Source organism: Camelus bactrianus, chromosome 16 (genome assembly GCF_048773025.1).
Source record: "Camelus bactrianus isolate YW-2024 breed Bactrian camel chromosome 16, ASM4877302v1, whole genome shotgun sequence".
NCBI lineage: Eukaryota > Metazoa > Chordata > Mammalia > Artiodactyla > Camelidae > Camelus > Camelus bactrianus.
Window position 1 is genome coordinate 17,070,645 of NC_133554.1, and position 27,391 is coordinate 17,098,035.

Below are 27,391 nucleotides of genomic sequence, written 5' to 3' on the forward strand. Positions count from 1 at the left end.
CCTCTGCCAACAGTCCTTCCCTAGTTGTCTTTTCAGGTGGGGCTTCATATCCCTCCTCAGGGTCACTTCAGTCTGTTTCTGGATAGGAATGAGCGACTCCTACAGGGAGACCATGTGGTATAGCTGGCACGGGTCTCCTTGAATTCTAAGCCCAGCTCTGCTACTTCCTGACTGTGTGATTTCCCATCCTTTGAGCCTCAGTCTCCCTCTCTGTAAAATGTGGATAAGAATACTACCAACTTTCACGGGACGTACAAAGTGGAAGATTCAATGGCATTCAGAAGGTGGCTGGTAATGTTAGCTCAGTTCCTGCCTACCTAGCCTTTCCCAGGAGCAAGCCCTAAAGCAGCCCTGGGGCTTGACCCCTGACCCCAGTGAAGAGGCCCCCAGCTGGGAAGGAGGGGCTGTGCTCTTCCTGAAAGAGTGGGAGGGGGCAGAGGGTGTGGACCTCTCTCTCCCACCCGGAATCTCCCATCTCCTCTCACCCCCATCCTTCTGGCCTCTGCCAGTGATGTGCATTTTCCCCTCTGCACCGGCCTCCCAAACTGACTCATTACCTCGACAGGGTAGCAACTTCCAAAACAAAACTTTTTCAACCAAGGAAAATATAACTATGGGGAGGAAAACATTTCACTATCAGGCCTCCGGGGACCCGAGTAAATGTACTGAATGTTTGTCAGAGAACGATGCTGTCCTGACTTCACAGACTTTGCTGAGGACAGCGGGTGAACAATGGCTGGCACCTGGCTCCAGCCAAGCCAAATGGCCCATGCAAGGGCCAAACTGGTGCTCATGTTGCCCCAGACTTGGAAGAATCGGATATGTGTCTAATAGTGTGCCTCAGAGCAGGCCCCCCGAGTGGTATGACAACCATCCCACGTGGATGAGGCCTGCGCTCTGTCCCATGCCAATCCCTCCACTTGCCTTCCGCCCCAAAGGAGGTGCCCGCCGCGGGCTTGCTGTCTGGCAAAGGGCCTGCTTGCTTCACTCCTGGATTCTGGGAAATGGCTAATGGAGTACATTCCACACTTAATAATAGTGCCCCCTGGAGTTGTGCAATGCTTTGACCCTTTCCAGGACACTCCAGGGAAGGAATTGTCTGCTAGTGATTGGGCAGGATCAGAGAGAACAGCTGGTGAGTAATGCTGATGCCAAGTCAGGATGCCAGGGAAGGTCCAAGGGATATTCCAGACCCCATCCGCCGGAGCCTGGACAGCCAAGGACTGGGGAACTGAAATAGATGGAACTGTATTCTGAGAGAGCCTGGGGTCAGAGTGAGGCAGAAGAAGGAATTTTTTCCAGGGGGTGGGGTGGGGACATGCATGGATTTGTCAGTTACTTTCCTTCTCCACGCTCCTCTAGCCACAACAGACTCAATGTCACCTCCTGTGTCTCTCTTCCACCACCTGCCCTCCCCAACAAGAGCAACGGCCGCACAAAACCTACCAACAAAACAGAAATGCTCTGAGAGGAATCCCAACTCATCCCTGATGTGTCCTCAACGTGAGTATTTTTAGATTCGTGAAATTTCAAGGCTGAAAAAGATCTGCACATTTGGTAGATGTCTTCGTCTGTAAGTTCAGAGAGGAAAAGCATCTGGCTTGTCATCACAGAGCGCCTGACTCGGAGCCAGAACAAGGGCCTCCTAGGAAAGGGTCTAGGTGCTTTTCTGGCTGATTTAGTTTCGTTTGTGATCATTACCTGTATGTGTACAATGTCCCCTGCAAGTCTGTTGAGGGCCTGTGTCTGTTCTAGGGAGAGAGCTTCCCGTGGCCAATTTGAGCACTGTTTCTCCTTTCTCCTAGGGCCTGAGTCAAGGCATGTGGCATACTGGACAGTCAGGAGTCCTGTGCCCGAGATTTCACTTTACCAAGCCTCAAGCTTCTTGTTTGTTACATGGAGATAACAGCTCTTGCTCTGACCACCTCATGGGGTGGTTTGTCAAATTCAAATAGGATGGTGTTCATGCAAGTGTTTTATAAACATATAGGAGACTGCAGTTATCAAAGGCTTGATGGGGAAAATGGTGTGTGCAGAGCGGCCTTATTGGGCACTGGGACAAGATTTCTGCAGGTTTTTTTGGTGCTCAGAGGGTGAAGCTGGGACAGGTGATCTGCCCGTCAGTCTCCATGGTGCCTGATCACTGGACATGACACTGGACACTCAGATCTAACTGGAGCTGTCTGAAGCACACATCTTCCCTTAGGTCCTTTGTTTCCTTCAGGGGGCTCAGCCAAAAGCACTGTGGTGGTGGAACTTTTCAGGAAGTCCTAAAGAAGTACATTCAAGGCACTCTCAGGAGACAGACTGAGCCATTATAGCCTCAGGCAGGCAGACACATGAAAAGGCCCTCAAGTTGGTTTCTTTGTGGAGAAATTAAGCAAATTATGAGAATTACCCTGATTTTGAGTGATCTCCTCATCCATTTATCACTCATGGAACAGGTATTTGTGCCAGGAGCTGTGTTGGGGAGATGCTGATGGAAAATCAGGCAGTTGCTTTTGACACAGAGCATCTGACCCAGTCTCATGTACGCCTGGTACACAACTTTCTTTAGTCTGGATCTAATATCAGTCCCTTCTGTGGCAAAATAACAATGCAGTGATTGACAGAACAAGGATTATTATTATTACTACTATTAGTAGCAGTAGTATTGACAAATCGAGAACATTATGCAAAGGTGAGCACGCTGTATGCTACTTGAAGAGGAAGTGCTTTTTCACAGTCAAGGAATCATTGCAAAGATCTAACTGACTTGACAGATAATATTAGGCAAGAGACATTTCCTTCTGAGTATTTTTCGCCACCTGACAGTCACTGTCCATCAGTAAGAAACTCCTGGGTGTAAGCTTGCCTAATTTCCCTAACATGATTTTTTTAAATTGTTATGGAGAAGAAGGAATTATTTCTGCTTGGCAGATAGAAATACTGGATATTGCTTGGCATACCTTATCAAAAGGGCGATGAAGGCACACTTCTTACTTAGCAGCTTGAATTTGAAAGGCCTGCTCTTACTCCATACCCTATTCTGTCCCTCCCCCAACACCTCCCCAGGAGTGTTCATAGAAGAAAGGGGATATTAAAGACCAATGTCATCTGTTTGGCTTGAAAAAGAAGGTAAGCTTTTATTTAAAGACAGAATTAGGTGAAGAAGGTAATGGTTTGCTTAGAAAGATGACAATTTACATAGGGAAAACAGCACATTTGGTCAGGACGACAAAACAGCCTTCTGAGGCTGTTAGGAAAGCCGACCACAAACACGCCAAAAAAGAGTTGAATTTGTGTGTGTGTGTGTGTGTGTGTGTGTGTGTGTGTATTGAAAAGAATTCTGTAAAACAGCATAAGACAAATATATGGTCCAAAGCAGCCTATTTCCTGCTCTTGGGAATTCAGAAGAAACTTTGTACAAGTTCCTGGGATTGAAGTCATCTCTTTGTAGTGTTCTCAAACACAGAGGAGATCTCTGATCTCAGCCAGAAGGAGGAGGGGTAAAAGAAGAATTTTGTGGGTGAGGAGGTAAAAGGATAGAGAAATAGAGCTAGGCCAGCACATGCAGAATTGCATTGAAGACATTCAAATGTGCACGCGGTTGAGGAGGGGTAAGATTAGGATGTCCAAGTCCCTGGGTGCAGTTTGGTGAGAGTATTTGCCATGGTAGCCTGCTGCCGTATTTTCAGTACTTGGCATCAGCCAACTTTGCAAGAGAAGTAACTCAAATGCTATCGATCAATCAAGGGCCAGAATTTTTTGATAATTGTCAAAAAGATGCCCTCAATTATAATTCTTTTCAAAGTTTTAGTGAGAAGATTTTAAAAGCTCAGGCTGAAAAATGATGGTCTTCACTGAGACTTAGAAAAAGGATCAGGTAAGCCAAGTACTGACAATTCTATTAGTTTATTATTGAATTGACATTTCTCTGCACTGAAGACAAGGGCTTAGAAATTGTCCTTTAAACAATGCAAGATCTTGTGAAGAATCAAAAATATTTTTGGCTTCTTCACCCTTGAACTAGATTTCAATGACATCAAGTTAGATATAAAGTATATAGTGCTATTTAATGCTTATGAAACAGAGTCATTCCCTCTGATAGTTAAGATTTCTTCTGCTGACAATTTTTTCTTTCAAATACAATTAGGCAGGTAGGAAATTATCAAAAATACTTGCCATTAGAAAAATTATCTTATTTCTTGTTAACTCCTGACCTCTTATAAATTGGTAGGCTCGAGAGGCATGCATTTTACCAGTCTTGTTTTAGATTGAAGGTACTGGCCGTTTACAATATCCATTTAAAATGTTCAAATAGTTTGCAAAAGTACATACTACAAAATAGTATTGTTTCAAGATTGGAGGTCACATTTAACATACCATACGTGATTCTTCTGTACATTTACAGAGGTTTAAAGCACACAAAATTGTGCAGATAACGTACCGAAGTCTAAACTTTTACATACACTCAGTTGCATACATAGCAACAAGAAACAATAAATTCTGAACAAAATAACAACCAATAATCAGCCAAATTACTATGTACACATTAGGCAGGAAACAATTAAACACTGCCTAATAGAATGTCACTTAAATTACTTTTTCTATAATATATCTGTACTCCCCCCCCCACCCCCAGCCCCACACTTCTTTCCATTGCAAACATTAAAGTGGTGTTGTGACCACATACATAGGAATCCCCAAACATCAGCTTTGTCTCGGGGCAAGAAGGGGTACAGCAACTCAGAGTGACTTAATACAACAATTTGCCAGACTTGGTTTTTATAAATCAGCTGCTAGCTGGTGGTTACTGTGAAAGCATGTTCAGACTTTCATGCCACAGACTGAAGGAAGAGGAGCAAAGAGCATTAACTAATAGCTTCTTAACATTTGCCACTAAGTTAAATATTGGCTTCTTCTAAAATTAAAAAAAAAAATGTATATATCTGGAGAGGAACGACCCTAGGATAATATTGAAAACAAACAACAAATCTACTTCCTTTATCCAAACAGAATATCATCACAGTCTACCTGATTGTTTAAGTAAAACCAACTGTCCTTTTGAATAACCATTTTACAAATTCATTACTAATGGAAATAGAAGAAATAATTAAAAAAATAACAAATATAACTACTGTGTGCAGATGTGGTGGAAAAACCAGAGACCTGAAATATGGCAAAAATCAGTGCTTCATAAACAGTCAATGGATTTTTCTAAAAATAGTTTTTGCTAATGGCAAAGTTCAACACCTCAGAAAAACTCTGAATTAAGATCTTAGAATAAGTTTCCAAGCTGTACAACATAGTTTTAGAGACACTACCCTTGTTGTTTGTAAGGCCGCATTAAAGTTTCGCTTAACAGTCATAAGCCGTGGGTTTGAACATCTTAGGAGAGGTGACCAGCAAAGAAACAAGTTTTTTCCTTGTTCGCCCTACTACCTGTGATGAAGTATCATTGCTTTCCAAATAGCTCCTTTAAAAATTTCCTTAAAGGTATGACCAGGGGAAAAAAAAAGTTCAGATTTGCTTAATTGAATCATCTGGAAAAATATTTAGACTTTACAAAGTGACAATGTTGCACTTTCAATTCTCTGAGAGTCCTCTCTTGTTAATTTGACTACCCTCTCTAATTGGTATGTTATAGTTTAATAAACAAATATACCAAGAGATGGACACACTCTCTGCTGTAGCTCAGTACTTGCAAATTTGAGATAGCCATAGAAGGATAGTATCATCTTTCCAAAAAGGATCAGTTTTAAGGAGCCAGTGAATTCTGTGTGCCGTTGACATAACCAGGGAACTGAAATGCACTGCAAACCCCCTAACAGCTTGAGCTGATAGTTCTCCAAGAGAAAGTTAGTACATCTCGGGTGGAGCGTGAAGAACGAGAAGAGCCCAAGGAGTTGGGGTTTTTCTGGTATTGCCTACTTGTCTGAAATTGTTGTCTTGGAGGGAAGAGCTCAACATTCACCAGGGCGCACATTCGTGTGGCAGGATAACAATGATCGAGAGGCCAGTCCTCTTTTCCACTCGTCTGGCATGATCTCCTGGCAAGGATAGGGTGGGTGTTTGCCAGGTGGCTCCCGGACAAGGTCTTTTTAGGGGAGGACAACAAGGCTTCAGTCAGTGCTTTTCATAAAGTGCTTTGGGATCCTTTAGGAATGGGGGCTGGAGGAATATTATTACTGACTGGCTTCAACTTTCAAACCAAATGGAACTATTTTCCCCAGTGTAATTATTGCTTTGAACATTAATGAATGTTCTTAAAATGGAATGGGTCTTGTCTTTAAGTTACTACTTCTTAAAACACCCACTCCCGGGAGTGAACGTTTTTGATTACTGTCTCCCAGGTACCCTCACCAAGGAAGAGGATGTCATAGCCTTGTAAATGGTTGACAAGCACATACATTGGTGACCTGCATTTTCCAGGCTATCCTCTTTTATGAAAAGAGGAAAATCAAAGATGTCCAGCCCAACATGTACTATGTTGGCCTGGTGAACGAGACAGGCTCCTGCCTCTTCTAAGACATTGATGGGAAGATGTATGATGATGATGGCTACACTCATGTCAGACTGTGAGCTCCCTGTGGCTCAGGAATGTTTCATACTTGATTCTTTGTTCTGTGTGGGACTTAGAATAGAGACATATACGGGAGGATCTCTGTCAGTGATTTTTGAGGGTTTCACAAATGACAAAGGCTGGATAGTACACGGGAGACTTAAGCATGTTAGAAACATGGTGGAAAAGAAGACCTGAAACAGGCTCCCAGGCTGGACTTAAAAAGAATGAAAGACAAAAGTCCATCATATCCAAAACAAAACCAAACCAATAAGACAAAGCAAAACAAACAAATGGACAAGAATCCTCAGACTTTGTAAAGTCTATATAATGAGAAGACTGGACAAATGAATAAAGGAATATGAATTAGAGAACACAGTTATCTCTCAGAATAATGTCTTAATTTAAAATAGGCTCACAAGAAGTTGCAAAGTGGAGGTATGGATGGAGGGAACCTCCTAGAACAGATAACGATAGCTAATTATTGATGATATAAAATCTACTTTTCTCAAAGGATATTGCTTGGAAAACACATTTTCAAATTGATTAAGTATGCTCATTGAAATCTAAGGTTCATTATTCATTTCCTGGGCATACATCTCTTTTCCTCATAGAAGGTAAAAAAATTACCCAATGTCCCTAATATAAGTTAGAGGGTTTGAATTTAAGGCCATTTTACCTCATGAGCCATTATTTGGTCCAGTGTGCCAAAACATGCTGACCAGATGAGGGGCCAGAAAGGTGGGTCAGTCTGCTTTTGCTGTCTGTTGAATGCCTCCTGTCTAATTCACAGTCACAAACTTCCTTCCATGTCACGAGAAAGGTCATGATCAGAGAATTGCTTGGTTTCTGAGTCCTTGACAATTCCAGCATCTCATCTCACAAACTTATTCAACCTATACAATCTGTCTTACAATTAGAAATAAGAAGAAACTGAGGGCAGGTAACTCTGTGGCATTTTTGTTTTTAAATGGGAGTCATATGGTAAGCAATTTTAAACGACATTTCTCCCAAATTAGGTTTTTAGTTAATTATAATCAATTAATTAGCTTAGCTACCCGTTATATGAAATTTGTATTTCCTAGCAACAAGGAGCTCTGTGATATTGGAAATCTGTTAGGTAAAAGTTGAGAAAAAGAGTTGAATTTGGCATTAGAAGCAGATAGATGATCTGTAAACTAGCTAAGTAGCCTATAGACAATGAAAAGTTGAGTATGTACCAATTCTCAATGGAAACACTGCGATCAAGGGAGTGGTTCTGGGTTCTGACCCTAACTCTGAGACTAAACTAGCTCCGTGACTTTGAGTAAGTTGCTGAACCTCTCTGGGCCTTGACTGCCTTACCTGTAAATGCAAGGACTTAGACTAATTTTATAGTCCCTTCTAGTTCTAATACTCCATACACATAGAATTAACTCAGAACAGAAGAAAACTGCATTTAAAAATCCTCCCAGGCCTGGAAAAGGAGCTGCAGTGATTCTGATCAAGATTCTTTGGGGGTGGCGGCAAGGGGGTTGGTGTTCATTGACAATAAAATCTCTTAAAAAAATAAAGACTGAGCTCTGGGCTTTAGTTTTCTAATGACCATAGGCCATGGGCCAAATCTGTACCTTTCCACCAGGGTAATTATTTATGTTTAAATCAAATGTTTTAAAAATGAAAGGGATCGGAATAACATTGTGAACAGGGGACTTTGTATGAACTCCCATGAGGCGGAATGGTGGAACTGTGAGGACAGGGGTAGGGCCATAAAGAGCAATATTTAACCAAAATGTTTGTGAAGCAGAAAAGGACCATTTAGAATATCAGTGAACTGAATGGGTCTTGGCTCCAGGAAAGGAGAGGGGGCTCGTGCCTTTTTTGAATATGCAGTGTGATTCCTCTTTGATTTGGGTTTCTCATTTGTGAGAAAGGCAGGTGGGAGGCAATGAGACCATAGCAAGATTTTTCAGGTGTCTTTGAACACAGTCTTGGAACCACTGGTAGGGCCTTCTAAGGAGGCCAATGGGTCAGCTGATCTAGGGGCAAAACTGACTTTGGAAGGGTAGATTGAAAAGGGAAGGCAGCAACCCATGCTCTGGACAATGTCTCAGGTCCTGTGATGTGGGGGTGAGTAGTTGTGCTTATATCACTATAAAAACTCTATCCCTGCCTGGCTATATTTGAAGGGCACTTTCTTGTTCCGTAACAAATCTATCACCTAAGAATCCAGAGCAGATCCATTATCATTTTCAGAGACACAACTCTTGTGGATTTACTTATTTTAGGATTGGAAAGGAAACACATTTTGGGGCATGTCTCTCTCCCACCCCTTGTCTATAATCCAGGCTTTCACTTCACTCAGCCACCTCCTTGCACCCTGGAATAATATATGGCCCATTTTCATGCTTGAATGGGAGCTGAGTGAACAATCTTCGTAAGACAGAGCTAGAAGAGAAGCCTCCTCTACTTTTGTTTCTGGAGGTTTCCAAACAGCACTAATTGAAGGCCTGACCAAGTCCTATTTACTCAGATCAGTGCTGATGGATAAACTGGATTTGTTGAGCTGCTGAGAACCCTGCTCTTTGGAATGACCTGGTTCAGCTCACAGGGAACCCAGGACAGGTCCACTTGACCCTGTTCCCTAGAGACGCAACCTGGGCTTCTATCCCCCAAACTCTTCTAAAGGTTGGGAATGGAGGGAACAATATCTTATTTCATCTTATTGTCATCTATGGAACTCCTCCCCATCAATCATGAAATTCATGGAAAAGCCCTAAGTCAGGGGTCAGATTACACAGCCAGCTGCAGAACTGAGGGTGGCTCTTGGGGTTGCCCTACCTCAGTCACAGGTGCCACCAACAGGGTGGCATGTTTGAATCCTTGCGTCCAGGACTCCATGTTGTCACAAAAGCCCTTCTAAGTACACCCTTTATAGGCTGAACTCGAAATGACACTGGCAACTCTTGCCTCCACTCCAACTCTGCTCCAAAAAAGAGGGCCTTGAACCGATAACCTTTGGGTTTTTAACATTCAAACCATTTGAAAATGGATGGGGACACGGTAGGGGTAGGCTGGGAGCAGGGTGATGGAAAATGCAGGGACTTGAGGTGGACCGGCGGACAGTTAGTCGCGGGCCTCCCTAAAGCATGCTGCTGAGTATTTCTGACACCGGGGAGGAGGTCGGGCCATCTGGACTCATCTCCGGGCCGCTGGGGCTGGGCAGGCCAGAGTGGCCTCCGGCCGGCGGGCTCAAGGCCGCCCAGGGCTTGGCATCCACCAGGGCCTCGGGGTAGGGCTCCACAAAGATGCGGCGCACCGCAGGCCTCGGGTCCTGGAGGCTGCCCTTCGGCTCCTCAGGGAGACTGGCGGCATGGGCCAGAGCCAAGCCCCGGGGCCCCTCGGAGGCAGGCCCCAGCTGCTCGGCCGCCCCCGGCTCCTGGGCCAGGCCGCAGGCCCGGGACAGGTGTTGCGTGTAAACGCCCTCAGACAGCGACAGCGAGTGCGTCTCGCCGTGCATGCGCAGCCAGCGGTGGTGTCGGCTGAAGCCGCCGTAGTGCGGGTGCTTGGCCGGCTTCCGCTTTCCCAGGAAGCCCAGCGGCAGCCGCGCGCCCGGCGCCATCTTGGCGTGGTTCTTAGGCGTGAGGCCCGTGAGCGTCAGGCCGTGTAGGAGCTCGGCGCACGAGTGGTCGGCCTCTGGCGCTGGGACGCGACCCTGGGCGTCCTGGCCCGGCCCGGACGGAGGCTTCATGTCGTGCACTTGCAGGACGTCGGGGGCGCTGCCGCTCAGGCCGCTTCGGGCCTGCTGGGCGATGTCCTGCGACGACAGGTAGACCAGGTCCAGGTCTCGAGGGCTCAGAGCGTCACTGGAGTCGTAGTCGCTGTCGGTGGGGAGGAAGACTTCCGAGCAGGCTTCTTCGTCAGAGCACGGCTGTGAATCTGCAAAGCCAGAGACTGAGGTTAGAAAAAAGAGAAACTCGCAGCCAGGGCCCAAGTAGGAGCCTATGTTTGAGGCCTCCCTCCCCTCTCCTCTCCTCCCCCCTCTCCCCTCCCCTCCCCTCTCCTCCCCCCTCTCCCCTCCCTCCCCTCCCTTCCCCCCTCTCCCCTCCCTCCCCTCCCTCCCCTCTCCCCTCTGTGCCTAGAAGGGCTTGTGCGTCGTTTAATGATCCGCTCTCATTTCTTGAAATTCTAATAATTTTTGAACACTTTTCCTTTCTGCGTGGGCCCTGTGATTAAGTTATGTAGTGGCTCCTGTTCTTAGCTTAAGAGAGGAAAGAGAGGAATTCTTGACAGTGCCAACCCTTGCAGTGGCAGAGGGGAAAATGGTCTCCTTTCCTCATCTGATTTTATTATTATTCACTGTGCATGTGTAGAGAGGAAACAAAACTGGATGTCATTCATTTTATTCGTAACCTATTATTTCAGAGATGATTTTTGCATTTGATAAAGTAGTTGAAACTTAAAAGGGGGAAGAAGAGAAGGCACTTGGGTGGCCGTAGTCAGGGAGACCTGGTTTCAGATCCTAGTTGGCCTCCACATTGCTTTGTGGTCTTGGGAAAGTTACTTAACTTCTTTGAGTTTCAGTTTTATCTGCAAAATGGGGGTGATAATAGGATTTCTTTCTTAGGGTGACTAAAAAAATCAGTTGGGTGTATGAGTACTTATCCCTTTGTCAGGTGTTTAAAAAGAAAAACATTGAATACCAAGGGAAAAAACAAAACAGAAGTGGAATCAGAGGCAAAAGTCAGCCTCAGAGGTCATACTAGAATGATCATAAATGAGCCACAAGTTTAGTTCTGTAGATATTTGTTGTTTAATGCACTAGTTGTTTATATCTTTTTCCCAATCAGTTTGTGCATTTCTGTAGGGCAAAGACTGTCTTAAAATCCTTTGAATTTCACACAGAACTCAGCCCTTAACAGGTACTTGGTAAATATATGCTAATTTTGAAAACGTGCAAGAGCTCTTAATAAAAGAACAAGAAAGCTCTAATCTATAAATCTGAGGCAATCCCATTCAAAAATCTCCATAGGATTTTTAAATGGAATTTAGTAAATTGACTTTTAAATTTATCTGGAAAAAAAATTGTGAGAATAGCCAACCTTTTTTTTAAAGATACAATAGGGAGGAGCCTGATTTACAAGGTATCAAAACATACTGTAGAGCTTTGGTAATTAAAAATTTATAGTCTTGTTGTACAAATGGACAGATGGATCTGTAGAACAGAAATATGAAGTCCAGGAACAGTCTTAATTCTGTGTGATAGTTGAACATATGGCAAAGATAACATTTCAAAGTAGGGGAGTGAATAGATTATTCATTATATGGTGTTGGGACAATTGGTTATCTCTTTAGGAGAATAATTAGAGGAAGTCCTACCTTATCTCATATATAAAAAATAAATTGCATGTAGTTTAAATATAACAAGCAAACATTCTAATGCTTCTACAAACATTAGAAGACAATATGTTTGTAATTTTGGGTCTGAAGGACTTTCTAAGCAAGGCAAAACCTCAGAAGTCAGAAAAGAAGTGATTGATAAATTTAACTACATCAAAGTTTAATGCTTTGTAAAACAAATGATCCCATAAACAAAGTAAAAAGGTAAGTGATAGGTTGAAAGAAAATAGTAACAATATGTTTAACAAAAGAATAATATCCTGGATATATAAAGATCTCCTGTAAATAAGAAGGCAATCCAAACAGGCAAAAGATAACCAACACTTCAAAGAATAATTAATACAAATGGCCAATAAGCATAATAAATATAGCCTAGATAGACTGTAATTACTAATTAGATAGCAGTTTGGGAAATGCAGACTGAAACAAAAGCAAGGCATTTTTTTGCCCATCAGATTTACTGAAAATAAAAAGAGTGATAACCTCTTGTGTTGGTGATGTGTGGGAAATCAGGGAACCTCATATAATGCTGGTTTGAATATAAACTAGCATGGCTCTTTGGATAGCAGCTTGGTAGAATATATTTAAAATGTGCATTTTATTTGTCTCAGCAGGTCCTTTTTTAGATATCCATGTTTGAGAAATTATCACTATGTGTACATGGAGGCATTTACAAGTTGTGTGCTGCAGCATGATATATAATAATGAAAAACTAGAAATAATCTAGTGGCTGAGACTACTGTGAAAGGCAGACTTAGAGACACAGAAGCTTTAAGAAAAGAAAAATAGTTCACTTGGCAAAGTTCTGCAAGGGAGTCCAAATTCAGGACTGGCTTGCTAATTAAAAAATACAACGGGTATTTAAAGTAAAAACACACAGGGTTGCAGTGTTATAGTTTGTCTGTTCATGGTGGAAAATTAGACATGATTATCATAAGAATATTGCGAACATCAGAGGAAAAAGTTGTTTTCTTAGTGGGTCAGTAATTTACACAATGGGATTAAGGTTTTTTTCTATTTTGGGAACTAGAACCAGATGTAATTTTTTTTCTAATTTGTTTATTTCAGGGTCAAGGTGTGAACTATTTCTTTTCCTTTTTTTTTTTTTTTTCCTGTCTCTAGAAGGTGACGTGTGCTTACTCATTGGCAGGGCAAGGTTTCAGTTTTCTCTCACTGCTGGCTGCTACCCAATATCCATTATCCTTTTTTAGTTACAAAATCTTAAATTTTGTTTGAGACAGCACTCATGTAAAAGACCACATTTTTCCAGCTTCCTTTGCAGCTAGGCATGGGCACATAACTAAGTTCTGTCCAGTGAGATAGAACTGATAGTATGATATGAAACTTTTGGAAGGCTACATTAAGGGAGCAGCCTTAGCTGGGTGATAGGCCATTTTGTTTTCTTCTTTTCCTTCCAGCTGCCTGTAACAGGATGTGTTGGTGGGCTCATGAGGCAACCTTGGAAGAGGAAGCCATGTGCTAGGATGGTGAAGCTGGAAAATGGGGTGTGGTATCTGAAGACCATGGAGTCCCTGAATTGTCTGGGCTTCTTTCACACAAAAGAGAAAGTATCTTGTGTTTATGACACTCTTATTTGGGTTTTCTTTAACATGAATCCAGACTTAATCCTAATTGATGCAAACCTAAATGTCCATAATGAGGAGAACAGTTTAAAATTTGGGTACATCTGTACTATGGAATATTACCCAGCACCTACAAAGAGTGAGATCAACCCATATGTTGTTCTTTAAATAATGGTTGTCAGAAAGGACTGCCTTTGCTACTTTTTTTGGTTCTACTCATCTGTTCAAGGATTCCCTCAAACAAAACCTTCTTTAGGAAGCATTCCCCAACTGTACCAGAAAGGGTTGTGCACTTGTCTGCACTTCTGAAATATGTTTTGCTCCTGTTAACCTTTGGCACTCAGCCAAAGGTTAGACTTGTATTATTAGTTATCTTTTTTAATGTAAATGTAACATCCTGGTTTCCTGGTTAGACCAGAGCCCTCTCAGGGCAAAAATACTTAATTCAATGATGAAGGTTCTGTTTTGCTTGAACTCCTGCTCTAACGGAAACACTGTGCTTGGTGGCTGACTCCATATAAAGTTGATAAGAAATGATCTATTTCCAGGGAGTTTACTGTTTTAGCAGAGGTAGAGGGCATGTATGCATCTATGAGGCTGTGGGAGAACATACATTTTGCAAGAGAAGTTTAGCAAATAAGATACAGGTTTATAGGAAAGAGGTAACATTTTATTGGGACAGGGTTGATAAAATACTCTATCATCTCATTTGTTTTTTCTCTCCATTCATCCATCTCTATTTCTGTCTATATTAATTTATTTCCTCTTCCACTTTCAAAAAGTGATTTGAGGCAGCTTTTAATAATAAATGTGCAAACACTGATGAGGAGATTAGAAACCAGAGATGAAGAAGAAACAGTACAAGTAGTCCTATTTGACTATAATATGGGAACAGGAGTGGAATTTTGGGAAAATGAGGCTACAAAAGTAAGATGTCAGCAATTTCACTCTTGGGAATTTACCTTAGAAAAGCTAAGGCTTATTTTCATGCAAGAACTTGCATATGAATGTTCATAGCAATTTTATTGGTATTAGCCCCACACTGGAAACTACCCAAATATCCTTCAGTGGATGCATGGTTAAACATACTGTGATACATCTGTACTGTGGAATACTGCTCATCAATACAAATAAAAAATTCCATTTATGTAGCATTCATGAAATAATTATAGAAGAACAGATTAGTAGTAGCCAGGGGTAGAGATGGGGGATGGGTAAGACCTATAAAGGAGTAACAGAGTAAGTTTCATGGTAATGGTACAGTTGAGTATCTTGATTATAGTGGTGATTACCCAAGGCTACACATGTGACAGACTGTATAACTGGCAAAATTAAAGGTAAAGTGGAGCCAGAGGAGGCATAATTCCTTATGCCTCAATAAGGAATTTGTACCTAATTTTGTAGCCAATGGATAATTATTAGAAAATTTTGAAGAAGTAATTGACAAGATGAGAGGTGTGATTTAGGGTAGTTATGTAGCAGGTAGGATGTAAGATGAACTGGATCAGGAGGACACAGACAGCAGGAAGGCCAGCTGGGAGGCTGTTGCCCAAGCTGCGTTTCCTATAAATATTTACCTTTTTCAGATTGTGGTGCTGAGCAAGAGTGGTGGTTATGTGAAAGAAAATAGAAATCCAGGAAAGTCATTCATTCAAAGATGTTTACTACACACCTATGGAAAGGCCCTGAGACGAATAATAGGTTTCAAGCCTTGGTGCCTAGAAGATAGGAGTAGCATTAAACCAAAGGAGCTAAATTGCAGCAGGGTTGGGAGTGGAAGAGATGGTAAATTTAATTTGGACAGGTTGAGGTTAAGGTGTTGGTCAGAACATCCTGGAGGAGTTAGAATGGGAACTTGGTAGGGTAGCAAAGTTGAGGGAAGATGTTTGCAGGCAGAGAAGAAGGAACCATTGGAGAGGGAACCATTAAAGATATGAATAGTAGGTTGATGGGTTTAACAAGGAGGGGTGATCACTTGGGAGCTAGTGAAAAGGATGGAAGGGCTCCTGGTTAGGAAGAAGACAGGCATAGATTTTCAAGTTAAAAGGAGAGAACTGGATAAAGACCTGGGCTGAATGACTGATGTTCTTAAAATAATTTTAGACAGTACTTTTTCCTGTCTTTAGTGGGAAAAATAGGGAACTGCCAGTAACAGGGTCTCCAAACTATTGGTTGTTTTTGATGATGGCCGCGATAGGTGCCGTAGGGGTCATGAAGAAGAGGTTAACTGAAGATTTGAAATTGGGTTGGGAATCAGATCCATGCAATTAATTGATAATTGACTTCAATTGAACTTCCCTCTCTGTCTGATCACTGTTGTCTCTCAGCTGTCCACATGAAGTATTCATTTGTGTCCACAACAGTAATAACAGTACTTGATACTTAGTGCTAACTGTGGGCCAGCCATTATGCTGAGTGCTTTTGGTGCTTTGTCCTGTTTAATTCTTACAGTAGTTCCCATATTGCAGATAAGAATACTGAAGCACAGATTTATTAAAATTTCCAATTCATATACCTGCTAAGTGGCAGAATAGGAATCTACATGCAAATTTGTCTCCCTCCAAAAACCTGCTGTACTGCTATTTACCTTAGAATTCCCATGGTTTTCTGCGGAAGCTTCCTGAGGGCTGGGACCTGGTTCATCTGACGCACTTCTTTTGTGCAGTACCCACTCAGAGTTATACTAAGCTCTTAGTAAGAGAAACATATTAGGTCTTGTATTAGTTTCCTGTGGCTGCTGTAACAAATTACCATGTACTGAGTGGCTTAAAACAACAGACGTTTATTCTCTCACAACTTTGGAAACTGGAAGTCTGAGATCTAGGTGTCAGCAGGGCTGTACTCCCCCTGGAGGCTCCAGGGGAGAGTACTGTCTTGCCTCTTCCAGCCTCTAGTGGCAGCTGGCATTCCTTGGGCTGCATCACTCCAATCTCTGCTTTTGTCTTCACACGAACTCTGTTCTGTGTCTTATAAGGACACCCGTCATTGGGTTTAGGGCCCACCTGGATAATCCAGGATGATATCATCTCAAGATCCTTAATTAAGTCTGTCAAGACTCTTTTCTTTCTAAATAAGGTCACGTTCGTAGGTTCTGAGGGTAGGACATGAACATATCTTTTTGGTGGCCACCATTTAACCCACTAGAAGTCTGATAGTAAAAATGATACAACTAGAAGCAACTGCTGAGGGGTTTGTATCACCTTTTCCCTCTTTGCAGCCCATAGTCAGGTCAAACACTCAAGATCTGTTTGCACTTTGACCTCTCAACATCCGAATAGTGAGCTTTTATTGGTTGCAGGGGACTAAGGCATATATGAAGGTATGCTTCAAAGGTCGGACATTTTTACATTTCAATGGAGCATCATATTTTAGGACTCAGTCTCTCAGGAAGAGCCTGTGCTGGTTTCCCCAGATGGAGTTAGCTGCTCATTTCTCTTGGCTCTTATAGCATTTTATTTATGTTTTTGTTACTGCACTTATCAAGACTTATTAAAGGTTACTCATTTGTATTTTTATCTCCCTCATTAACTATGAACTCTAGAGGGTGTTCACTATGTCTTATTCATCTCTGTTTGGTAAATGTTGAAGAAGTCAGTCAGTGAAGGAAGGAGTCAAGTAAAGGGGCATGCAGATCTGCTGGACTTCCCAGATCATCTAATCTGAACATGGACATATGAACAGACCGTAAGGCCTAGGCTGTGAATTAATTGTCACTGTATTATTAACTTCTTGTGCTGTACATACAAGGCTCTCAGTAAAGAATGCTGGATTGAATTGAAAGTGAAACAAATATTGAAATTCAAGAGCTTAAAGAGTAGTGAGATTTGATTGCTTCTTAAAAACAATGCTGAATACAGCCCCCCAAAATCTAATTTACTTAATCTGACATAGAAATTCCTGAAAACAGTCACCTAAATCATTTTGCTTTATATTTGGTGATACTTGACTTAAGAGTCAGCCCAGTTATAGCAAAAAGAACAATTGTCTTAAAATTAGACAAACTGGGCTGAAGTCCTGTCTTGCTCCTTACTGTGTATATGATCTTGAGCAAATTACTTAGCCCCACTGAACCTTTTTTTTAATCTGTAGCGTGTAGGTAATTATATTGCCTTTCTTCCATAGGTGCTAATGAGGATCAAATTAGTTTGTTACAGATACTTTAAGTGCCTTACAAACAGAAGGTATTAATATTGTTGAAATCTTTTCCAGCTTCAATAGATAATAACTAGAAAACATATCAAGAGGTGACTCATTAAAATACAAACCAGTAATCAGAAAAACTTCAAGATTTTGCTGTGAGAATGGTCTTGATAATAAGGGAGAATAATAATCTCTTCATGGTGTCTTGTGTTGGTGATGATCTAGTCCAGTACTGTATTCCCCATCCTAGATTTTAGCAGTCAATTTGTAAATGATATACATTCTTTACTATAGCTCCCAGGAGTAAGAGAGATAGGAGATAAATCAAGAGAAGAACTAGTTATAACTGTAGTAACCCAGGAAGGAGATGAAAAATGGCTTGAGTATGGAATGGTAAATATTATCTTGTAGGTTCATAGACCTACACTTTGGAAACACTGCTCTAGTGGGAATCTAAATATTTGACTTCCATGGTGGTTGTATTATTTATTATAGGACTTAGTGGAACCTATTGCTTAGAGTGGGATACCCCTCCCAGAACAAGCTGGGAAAATCTCCAGGATGCCAGCCAGGGCACTGAGGAGAGTTTCCAGGGACTTAGGCCACTGCCACTCCCTCCCTTCCTGGAAAAGAATGCAAAGTGCAGCTTCCATCCCCAGATCCAGGCCATATGCTCCATTAAGCATTGTAGGCACCTTGCCCAGTTGTTATTTTAATAAACCTGGTTGTGCTCCTCAATTCCCTTAGAGGGCCCACTGGGCAGGCCAGCATTTGTAGAACCTTGCGTTTCCCCTCTGGTTGACCCAGGAGCTGTTTGATGGAAGTTCTGCCCATAGTATTAGTGCTGGCTTAGGTAGCTTGGCTTTCTTGCCATTGTAATGGGTGTTGCAACTCCTGGTCTCTGTGGATCAGGCCAACAACAGCAGAGTAGAGTTGATGTGGATTTTGAGGATGTTATGGGGAGATGACATTGCAGGAAAGAATAATTGATTTAAAGCTATTGCTTTTCTCTTAAAGGCAGGGGGCATGGCAGGATGGAAAGGAATAAGAAGTAGTATTTGCCCTAAAAATCCATCTTCACATTTTTAATATATCACTGTCCAAATTGATACTTTCTGTGTGTGTGCTTCATTGACTCTATTTCCACTGTGTTTGAATAGAATTTAAATAATTTAGAAATAAAGAATTTTAATAAATCTCTCATCAGGCCTTGGGTAGAACCTCAGGGATTTGTTCACCGTCTATAATTTCTCATCTTCAGATTCCTGTTGATTTTTTGTTATTTAGTTTATGCCATAGTGTTCTTAATCTTTACATCATCTGGGAAGATTTAAGTTTGGAATATCAGGATAATCTTCACATGCATCTGAAGGAACCCCCCCCCCCCCCCCCGTTGCTTCACCCATGCGTCACTAGGAGAAATAGCAGTATAGGAAAAAAAAAAAATGCTGCTGTGTGTGACCACTATACCCACAGAAAAGGAGTGGGAGAGAAAATACCCATGTGATGGACCAATCATTCCACCCCCTGCCTAGAGCTGCCTTTTCTAGGAGCCAACTTTCCCCCTTGGGTCCTTGGGAGATGCTTAATTTTAATTGACTCAGAGGACTTGACTTTGTGTTTGAAAACCACACAGAAATGGGAAGTAAGTTACGGAGTTCCACTGCCTTTCCACCCTGTCCCTCCAGCTACACACACATACACATATAGTAACAAATTCTAGGTACTCAACAGCCTTAAAACAGAATCTTGGGCTAGTACCAGAGTCTAGTTTTGTGATACATAGGCTTTGTGTTTCCTGCAGGCTTCTCAGAAGTTAAGTGAGCTCTAGTCACACAGAATGGAATTGTGTTGCCAACTTTGCCTGTGAGCAACCCAGTGGGGATGTTCCTCTAAATTGGATTTTTCCCTTTTCGTAAGTGGTTTCCAAACAATTAAAAATAGTTACACTAGTGGAGAGGGTAGAGTGTGCAGGAGCAGATTTCATTGCTCTGAAGTGCTTTTGCTTTTGTGAGGGGATGTAATGCTGAATGTTTCTCCCAGTTCTCAACAGTTTTCCTGTCACTGGGTTCCATTTTTCATTTGCTGCCCTCCACGTCTTTGTGTTTCACAGCCCATGGAATCTTGGCTTCAGAGAAATAAATGGACCCAAGAGAGAGCTATATTTTAAGAAACAGAATGATGATCACTCACATTTTAAGTTAATAATAAAATCCGAGTGTAATTGGCCAGATCCTCCCAGCAGGGAGTGTGTGTAACTCGTCCTCTGGCCAACGTGAGAGTTTGGCACTTATGTGGCACAGGAGAGGCCACCCTCATACAGCCAATGAGGACCTACTTAAGATCATGTGGCCAAGAGAAGATTAAACACTGGGAAAGTTCTGTGAGCAGAGAGGGCAGACAAGGGCTGCAAAGGTAGAGGTAGAACTGAATTGTAGAATTACATGAAATGTGGAACAACAGAGGGCTTATCTTTCCTACCTTTAAAAAACGCCCTTTCAGTCTTGTTCCTCTCCAGCTACTGCCCTCCTTCCCTCTTCTCTTTCACAGCCAAGATTTTGAAAAGAGTGTATCCTTACTGTTCCCACTTCTTTACCTTCCATTTATTCCCTGATCTACTTCTATTCAGTTTCTACCTCCTTTCCTTCACAAACTGCTGTCATTAAGATCATGGATGACTTCCTTGTTACAGACAAAGACAAAACAAGACAATAGAAGCTTTTCGGTTTTATTTAACCTTTCACCATCATTTGTTTTGCTTTAATTTCTGTGACACTACTGTCTTGTTTTTATCTTCTTCCTCTGGTTGTTACGTCTTAGCCTATGAAGTCTCCTATTCTGTTCCACAGGGATCCTTCCATAGTCTCCTTTTGTACCGTACTTACTCTCTCTTGAGAACACCAAGCGTTTTCATAGCTACGTCATTCATATGTCAACAGTTCTTAAGTCTGTACTGTTAGTCAAGTTCTCCTTCCTGAGCTTCGGACCCCATACATCCTGTTTTATCCTGAATGTTTCTTTTTGCATGGCATGCCCCAAAGCTAACCTAAATTCAACATGCCCAGCTGCTCAAGCTTGTTTCTCCTCCTGTCTAACCTCTTTTTGGTAAATGGCATCATAATATCCTGAGGCACTCAAGCCAGAAAACTTGGTATCTCCTTTGTTAATGGCTTCCTGATTGATATCCCTGTTTCCAGTGTTGGTCTCTTCATGCAACAGGCAGATTTGATTTTAAAGAGTAATTCAGATCGTATCAGTCCTTGCTTAAACGTTTCCAATGGCTTTCCATCACAAGTAGAATAAAATCTCAACTTCTTACGATGCCCTGCCTGATCTGGCCTTTGCTTTTCTCTGTATCCAGTCTCTCACCACTAGCCTCTTTGTTTGCTCAGCTCCGGTGACTTTGGCCTTCCTTCCGTCCCTCACCCACCTCAGGGCCTCTTGCTTGGAATATTCCAACTCCAGATCTTTGCATTACTTTTATGTGATTGGTTTAAATGTAATCTTCACAGGTAGATCTCTGCTAATCACCCTACTGAATTCAACAGTCTCCCTGCCCACCCTGAATGCTCACTGGAATTTTCACTCTCTGAAATTATCTCATTTATTTACATTTTCACTGTTTGTCATTTTAGAATGTAAGCTTTATGGGAGCACAGACTTTGCTTTATCACTATATCCCTTTTACCTTGAAGAGTGCCAGGAACATAGTGAGTAACCAATAAATATTTTTTCTAATGAAACAAACAAAAAAAAGGACTATGTCTCTAGATCCTGCATTCAGCTGGATTGCTTGCACTTCCCTGAACTACAGTGTAGTTGCACATTGTGCTTCTTCTGCCTATAATGCTTTCCTCTTTCCTCTTTCAGCTCAGCTCCTGCTTATCCTTCAGTACTTGACTTTGTTACCTCCTCCAAGAAGCTCTCTTTGATCTTGAGTTTCTGGTTAACACCTCCAATAGACGTTATAGCACCCTATGCGTATCACATATGCAGTTACGATGAAATTGTTAATATATCTGTCTCCCCTATTAGGTTAGCTCCTGTTAGGGATGGTATTTTATATGTATCTCCAGTCCACTGGGAATCTATTAAAAATCTACTTAAATAATTATTTTGTTGAATTATTTGTTAAATCATAGAATCCTTTGGTAATGTAAATTAGTGTCTCTCAAATTCTTCCACTTGCTAAGTTTTGATTTTTAGACACTGAAGTTTTAAAACATAGAGGCATCACAAACTTACTTACAGAAAAGTCTCATGACCCCACTGAAGTTTTCAACAATAAGAATAACGTTAAATATGACACCTACAATTTATTGTCTATTTATATGCCATGAACTTCTGACACAGATTGTCTTATTCACAAATAACTTTCAAGGTGATATATATTATTTTTCTCATTTTACACGTGCATAAACTGAGACCCAGATGTAGTAATCTGTTCAAGTGCATGTAATTAGCAAAACAAAGCTGGAATTTGAATCCAGGTCTCTGATTTCTAAACCCAGGCTCTTTCTGCTACACCATGCTGCCCCCTATGGGACAAGGTCACATTTCAGAACTGTTTATGAGAAATACCTGTTGTTATCATGGTGAAGCTTTTTCTGATAAGCTATAGCATAAAGAGAGATGCTTTGAATACCATTATTTTAATTGACTAGAAAAATGGCACTAGCTTCAGCATGTCCTAAGCAAGAGCACTATATTGCCTTTGACTAGTATGCTTTCTCTCTGCTCTTAAGCATAAAGGTGCTTTGTAGAAGTTGTATCAACCCAGCCATGTTTTCTCGGTTAGACATTTGTCATGTCAACTCGGATTTATTTCCCAAGAGTGGAGGTGACTTATGAGGCATCTCCTCTAGCTTGTTTGCAAGTTGTCTCCTGATTGTTGTATCCACGATGAGACCGGACTGCTTACATGGCTGCAGGCTCAGGATTCTAGTTGATCTAGGGTTTCTCTTCCCCCTTTCACCTGGGGACATTGGTGCCGTGTGGGTGTGAAGTTTGCCCTGAATGCTTGCCCATGCAGCGACCTACTTCCTCCTCGCTCCTGTCAGCCCCTATTTATTAGAGGCTGGGTCTGTTCTCCTCTTTTACCTGGTTTTGGTCCGATTCCTTTTGTATCTTAGAAGCTTGGACTAGAACTGGACCTAATCTTCCCCACCCCTAAATGGAGGTGATCTCAGGTTATTATCCTAGCTTCCTACTCCTCCACTGTTCTGACTTTGTTTACTCTATGCTTCTAGACTCTTACCACTGAGCAGTGTTTCCTACTGCTTGCTGGGATCAGTGACTCAACACAAAAGAACCTTATCAGTGGAGACAGAACCAAGAATCTGGTGACTGAAATACAGAACTTTAGATCTTAGTGCTTACCGCTCATTGCCTTCCTTCTGTGCATCTCTGGGGATGGGGATGGTGATGCAAGACAGTCTATATGTGATGATGTGGAATTGATCTTCTTTAGGTTCTGCTCATCTGAGGGATCTATCAGCTTAGTGATGGATAAACCAGAAACTGGCTGTTTGTATCTTGCATAATGTAGAGCATCCATGATCCACCTCATTTCACGCCAGACTTCATCTATTTGCTTTGAAATAAAATGGTAAAAGACAATAAGTTATCAGACAGGTATTAAAAAAGTGTTTCCCTGAGAGTCCAAGATGATGCATTTTCCAAGATAATGCATTTTCCGCAGTGTTGGTTTTGAGCAAGAGTGAAATATTTTCAACATAGATTTGCTAAGCCAGAAAATACCTCTTTTTTTTTTTTAATAATCTCTTGCGTCTTGCATAGTTTTACCTGAGAAACTATTTCATTTAGTGAAATAGTGGAAGACCTGGATTCCAGCTAGAATCCACCACTTTTTGGTTCTGCAGCAACCTTTGGCAAGGCACTTGACCTCTTTGAGCCTTTGCCTTATTTATAAAATGTGGACAAAACATTTCCCCTTTTATATCTCATAGAACTGCTGTGATGATTTGGTGAAGTGATAAATTTGAAAGTACTCTGTGAAACTGCAGGGTGCATTTCTCACACATGTGAAGTATTATTAATTCTCAGCATATAGTGAAATATTCCTCTTTAGGATATTGTAGGGAAGACACATGATAAAGTCTGAATTTCAGAACAGGTGAAGAAAGAAACGTAGTTTCAGTTCTTCTATGTGAATTAGAAAAGCAAAACATTACTGGAATATTTTACTAAGCAGAGATTCTTGGACCTATTTTAATAACTATATATTAAACGTTACTTTCTTACATGTGAAATAAGTGCTTCTAAAGTACAAAACAACTTGTTCTTCCTAAGTAATTTAAACATCCTTACATTTTTAGAGTAGCTCATCTTAGATTGTTACCATTTGATTTCTGGGTTACCAAAGTGATTTTAACAACATTTTCATTATAAAGTATAACAGTTGTTACTCAGATGCCTTTTAGTGTAAAACTCATTCATATTTTTGTGTCCACCTCTGTAAATGACATATATTCTCCCACATCTTAATATACATTGGCCACAAACTTTCTGGTTATTCTGACTCTCCCCAGGAAGGCTGTTAATGCATTTTTTTCATGGGGGGTCCTGAAGCTTGTGAGAGGCTTTGCATCTAATTTCACTGGGTGCCTTGAGACAGCCATTAATTTCTTCTGGCCCATTTATTCAACTATAAAAAGAAGAGGTTGGACTAGATGATGCCTGAGGTTGCTTCCAGCTCTGATACTTCATGAGTTATTTTTGAAGGACATTTGGAAAATTGGTGCTACTTAATTTCCAGGTAGAAGATGTTCATTGTATGAGTACTACAAGGCTAGTCTCTCTGATTGTAGAAGTTTGAAAGATAAGGGACTATCTGGTGTTCTATATTATTTGCAAAATTCCCTCTTAGAGCCTTAATATGTACTTAGAGAATACTCTTTAAAGAATATCCAGAAACCTAGCTCTCCCAACAAGCAGAGTTGAGTCTGAAACAGTGGCAGTCTGCAGTGTTCAGAGTGACAGGCAAGCTTGAGTGAACTGGTGACTGGCACTGCATGGCCAGTAGGCATTTCCCCTTGCTTTCTAGTTCTGTTCTGTCCTGGAGTGACAGAACTGGGTAGAGCATTCAGAGTTGATAATGAAAGCATGAAATTGAGCTTCAGGCTTTGTTACGCAGTGAGTTGGGCAAGAGGTTCAGCAGTGGCAGGCCTGTGAGGAGGCTCTGAGCTTTGTAAAGGGAGAAATCTGATGTTCAGCAGATAAAGCTAAAGTGGGAATCCCAGATGAAACTTGGACAGATTTTCTTAGTGAGATTGTTGCTCTCCTAGCTAGCTTTTATTAATCCTACCTCATGCAGCATATTCTTGTCTCAGAGTTTAAAGGCACTGCATGACAGGGGACAGCTCTTAAGGGTCCTGCCAAGGACAGGGACTGTGCTGTTGTACCTTGTTTACTCTTGGCTGTGCAAAAAATAAGTACTCAATAAGTGGTTATTCGGTGATTGCATGAATGAATGAATGCCTGGTTACCTAATTCCTTAGATCTCTGCCCTGAAGCAGAGTGATGTGAGGATTAAGTAAAATGATGGAGATAGGTGTACCTTATAAAACTGTACATTGTTATAAAATTTTCAGTTGTTACAGTGAAAATCATGGTGGTTGTAGTGGGTGGAATGTGACCTTCCAAAAGATACGTCCGCGTCTTAATCCCTGAAACTTGTATTACCTTACATGATAAAAGAGTAACTATTGTATGGCAAAAGATATGATCAAGGATTCTGACAGGAGATGTTTATCCTGGATTATCTGGGGGGGGGGGCGCGGCTGATTCCAATGATGAATGTGACATGAGAGTGAGGCAGAGATGTGGCAGATGGAAAAGAGGGACCACAGAAGCAGAAATTGATGTGAGGGGTCCACAAGTCAAGGAATGCCAGCAGCCACCAGAAGCTGGAAGACACAGAGAACCAGTTCTCCCCTAGGGCATCCAGAAGGAGTGTGGCTCTGTCGACACCTTGATTTTAGATTTCTGTCCTCCAGAACCGTGAGAGAATACATTTCGATTGCGATAAGCCACCCAGTTTGTGGTAATTTGTTACAGCAGCCACAGGAAGCTAATGCAATTATTAATAATAATCCATTTGTTCTCTTCAGATAAAGTTGTTTCAGCCTTATTGCTGTGGATGGACAGTGAGGTTTAGCATAGAAATTTTTAAAATTATATGTAGAAACAATGTTTATTTTTAAATTTTTCTCTGTGATGATGTGAAGAGGTATTAACTGAAGAAAAGTAAAGAAAACAGGTACAGGGAAGCTTGTGGACTGAGTTTAACGGACTTAGCTAAGTAGCTCTAAAAGAAGTCCAATTTTCACCCATTTTACTTTATACTGTTGATCTAAAAATAACTGACAACATAATCCCCCTGATTTTAAGGTCCAAATTCAGCTTCTAAAGACTTGCTGACACGTTTTTAAAAAAGAAAGACCATGAACTCACTAGGTCTGTTGGTTAAAAGTTCTGCATCCATTTCTCACCCTGCCCTTTAAAAACTTTGGTTTTCATCCCATAAATTACACCCCTTTCTCTGTACTCAGGCAAGATAATATTTTTATTAAAATGTAAAGGTGATTGGTTTTCTCACAGCACAGTTACAAGGTGCTTGAGGGGATGATAGATTGGCTATATTTAATGAGCTGTGTTTCTATTACAGCTTAGGAGCATTTGAAGCATTACAGTATATAAATTATAGCCTAATTGCCCTTTAGACTTCAGCAGCTCAAAATATGCCAAGCGCCAAGTCTCTGCACTTTGACATTTTTGCTGCGTGTGTTGTCTGTAAAGGCTGTGTACCTTATCTGTGATTTTTTTTACACCTCCCCTGGCCCAGCCCTTCTCCTTTCTGGCTGCACTCCTTGGCTTCTTTTCCTCACTGTATTTACATAGACTCCCTTGCTTTTTACAATGTTTGGTTTGTGTAGTAACTTCAACACTGTCTTAGATCTGGAATCATACAAATGCTCTCCCGGCTGGCAGTTGCCTCTGCGGATTATGGTGTGTGGTGAGCTGAGCTGTGAATGCCAGTGTAGCTGTTCGGCTACAGCTGGTTCTCATTCTGAGTGAGAGAGATTGAGAAGCCCAACAGAGATAAGGGGAGAGATGATACTGCATTATCTCTAGTCAGTGAAGTTACCCGTGCTAGATAGAGGAAGGCAGTCCACTGAAGTCCAAGGAGATGGTCTGGTTTTACCTTGGCCAAGATGTGATTATTTGAACCCTTTGGGAATTGGCTTTTATCCAAGTCTACGTTTACCTGGCTGGCTGGAGAATATGTAGAGGGGGTTCTCGGATTACCTGCTTTGTAGACCAGAGTGGGCTAGAACTTTAAAGAATTCCTGGCCTGCCCTTATCTGTCCTTTTTAATGGTGTGATGAAAGGGAAAGAAAAAAAGGCAGTGGAGCCCTAGGCTAGGTGAAAAAGAAAGGATGGAGGATCGTCATCAGGGAGTGAAAATGGAGCCAGGAACTCTTGGAGGGGTTTGACTCTGTGACAGACTAGAGAAAGTCAGCTTTCTTGTTGGATGAACATAGTGGATTCAGGGGCATCTCAAGTGGACTTGAATAGAAACTAAGACATGGTTAAAGAAGTGCTTCTCTAAAAGTATGTATGGTTGTCAAGGAAGTCATGAAATGTTAGAGCCAACTAGTCACTTAAGAAGTCATCTAGTCCAGTCTTTTCATTTTATGTATGAGGAAATTGAGGCCCCTGG

The 27,391-nt window shown here is 41.5% G+C and overlaps 1 protein-coding gene and 1 long non-coding RNA gene across 3 annotated transcripts in view; one reads left to right on the forward strand and one right to left on the reverse strand.

The window, feature by feature from the left end:
• The first annotated feature begins 1,228 nt into the window (after positions 1 to 1,228).
• Positions 1,229 to 27,391, forward strand: part of LOC123615662 (uncharacterized) — a 106,724-nt gene continuing 80,561 nt past the window's right edge. For both annotated transcript variants that reach the window (XR_012499473.1, XR_006723338.2), the window contains exon 1: positions 1,229 to 1,503. This is a non-coding gene — a long non-coding RNA (uncharacterized LOC123615662). The remainder of the gene's footprint in view (positions 1,504 to 27,391) is intronic.
• The window catches only part of ANKFN1 (ankyrin repeat and fibronectin type III domain containing 1), a 335,257-nt gene continuing 310,965 nt past the window's right edge, over positions 3,100 to 27,391 (reverse strand). The window contains exons 19-20 of the mRNA XM_010951115.3: positions 23,026 to 23,239; positions 3,100 to 10,462 (exon numbers count right to left, since the gene is read on the reverse strand). Of these exons, the coding sequence (XP_010949417.3) occupies positions 9,666 to 10,462; positions 23,026 to 23,239 (1,011 nt within the window). The 3' untranslated portion in view covers positions 3,100 to 9,665. The remainder of the gene's footprint in view (positions 10,463 to 23,025; positions 23,240 to 27,391) is intronic.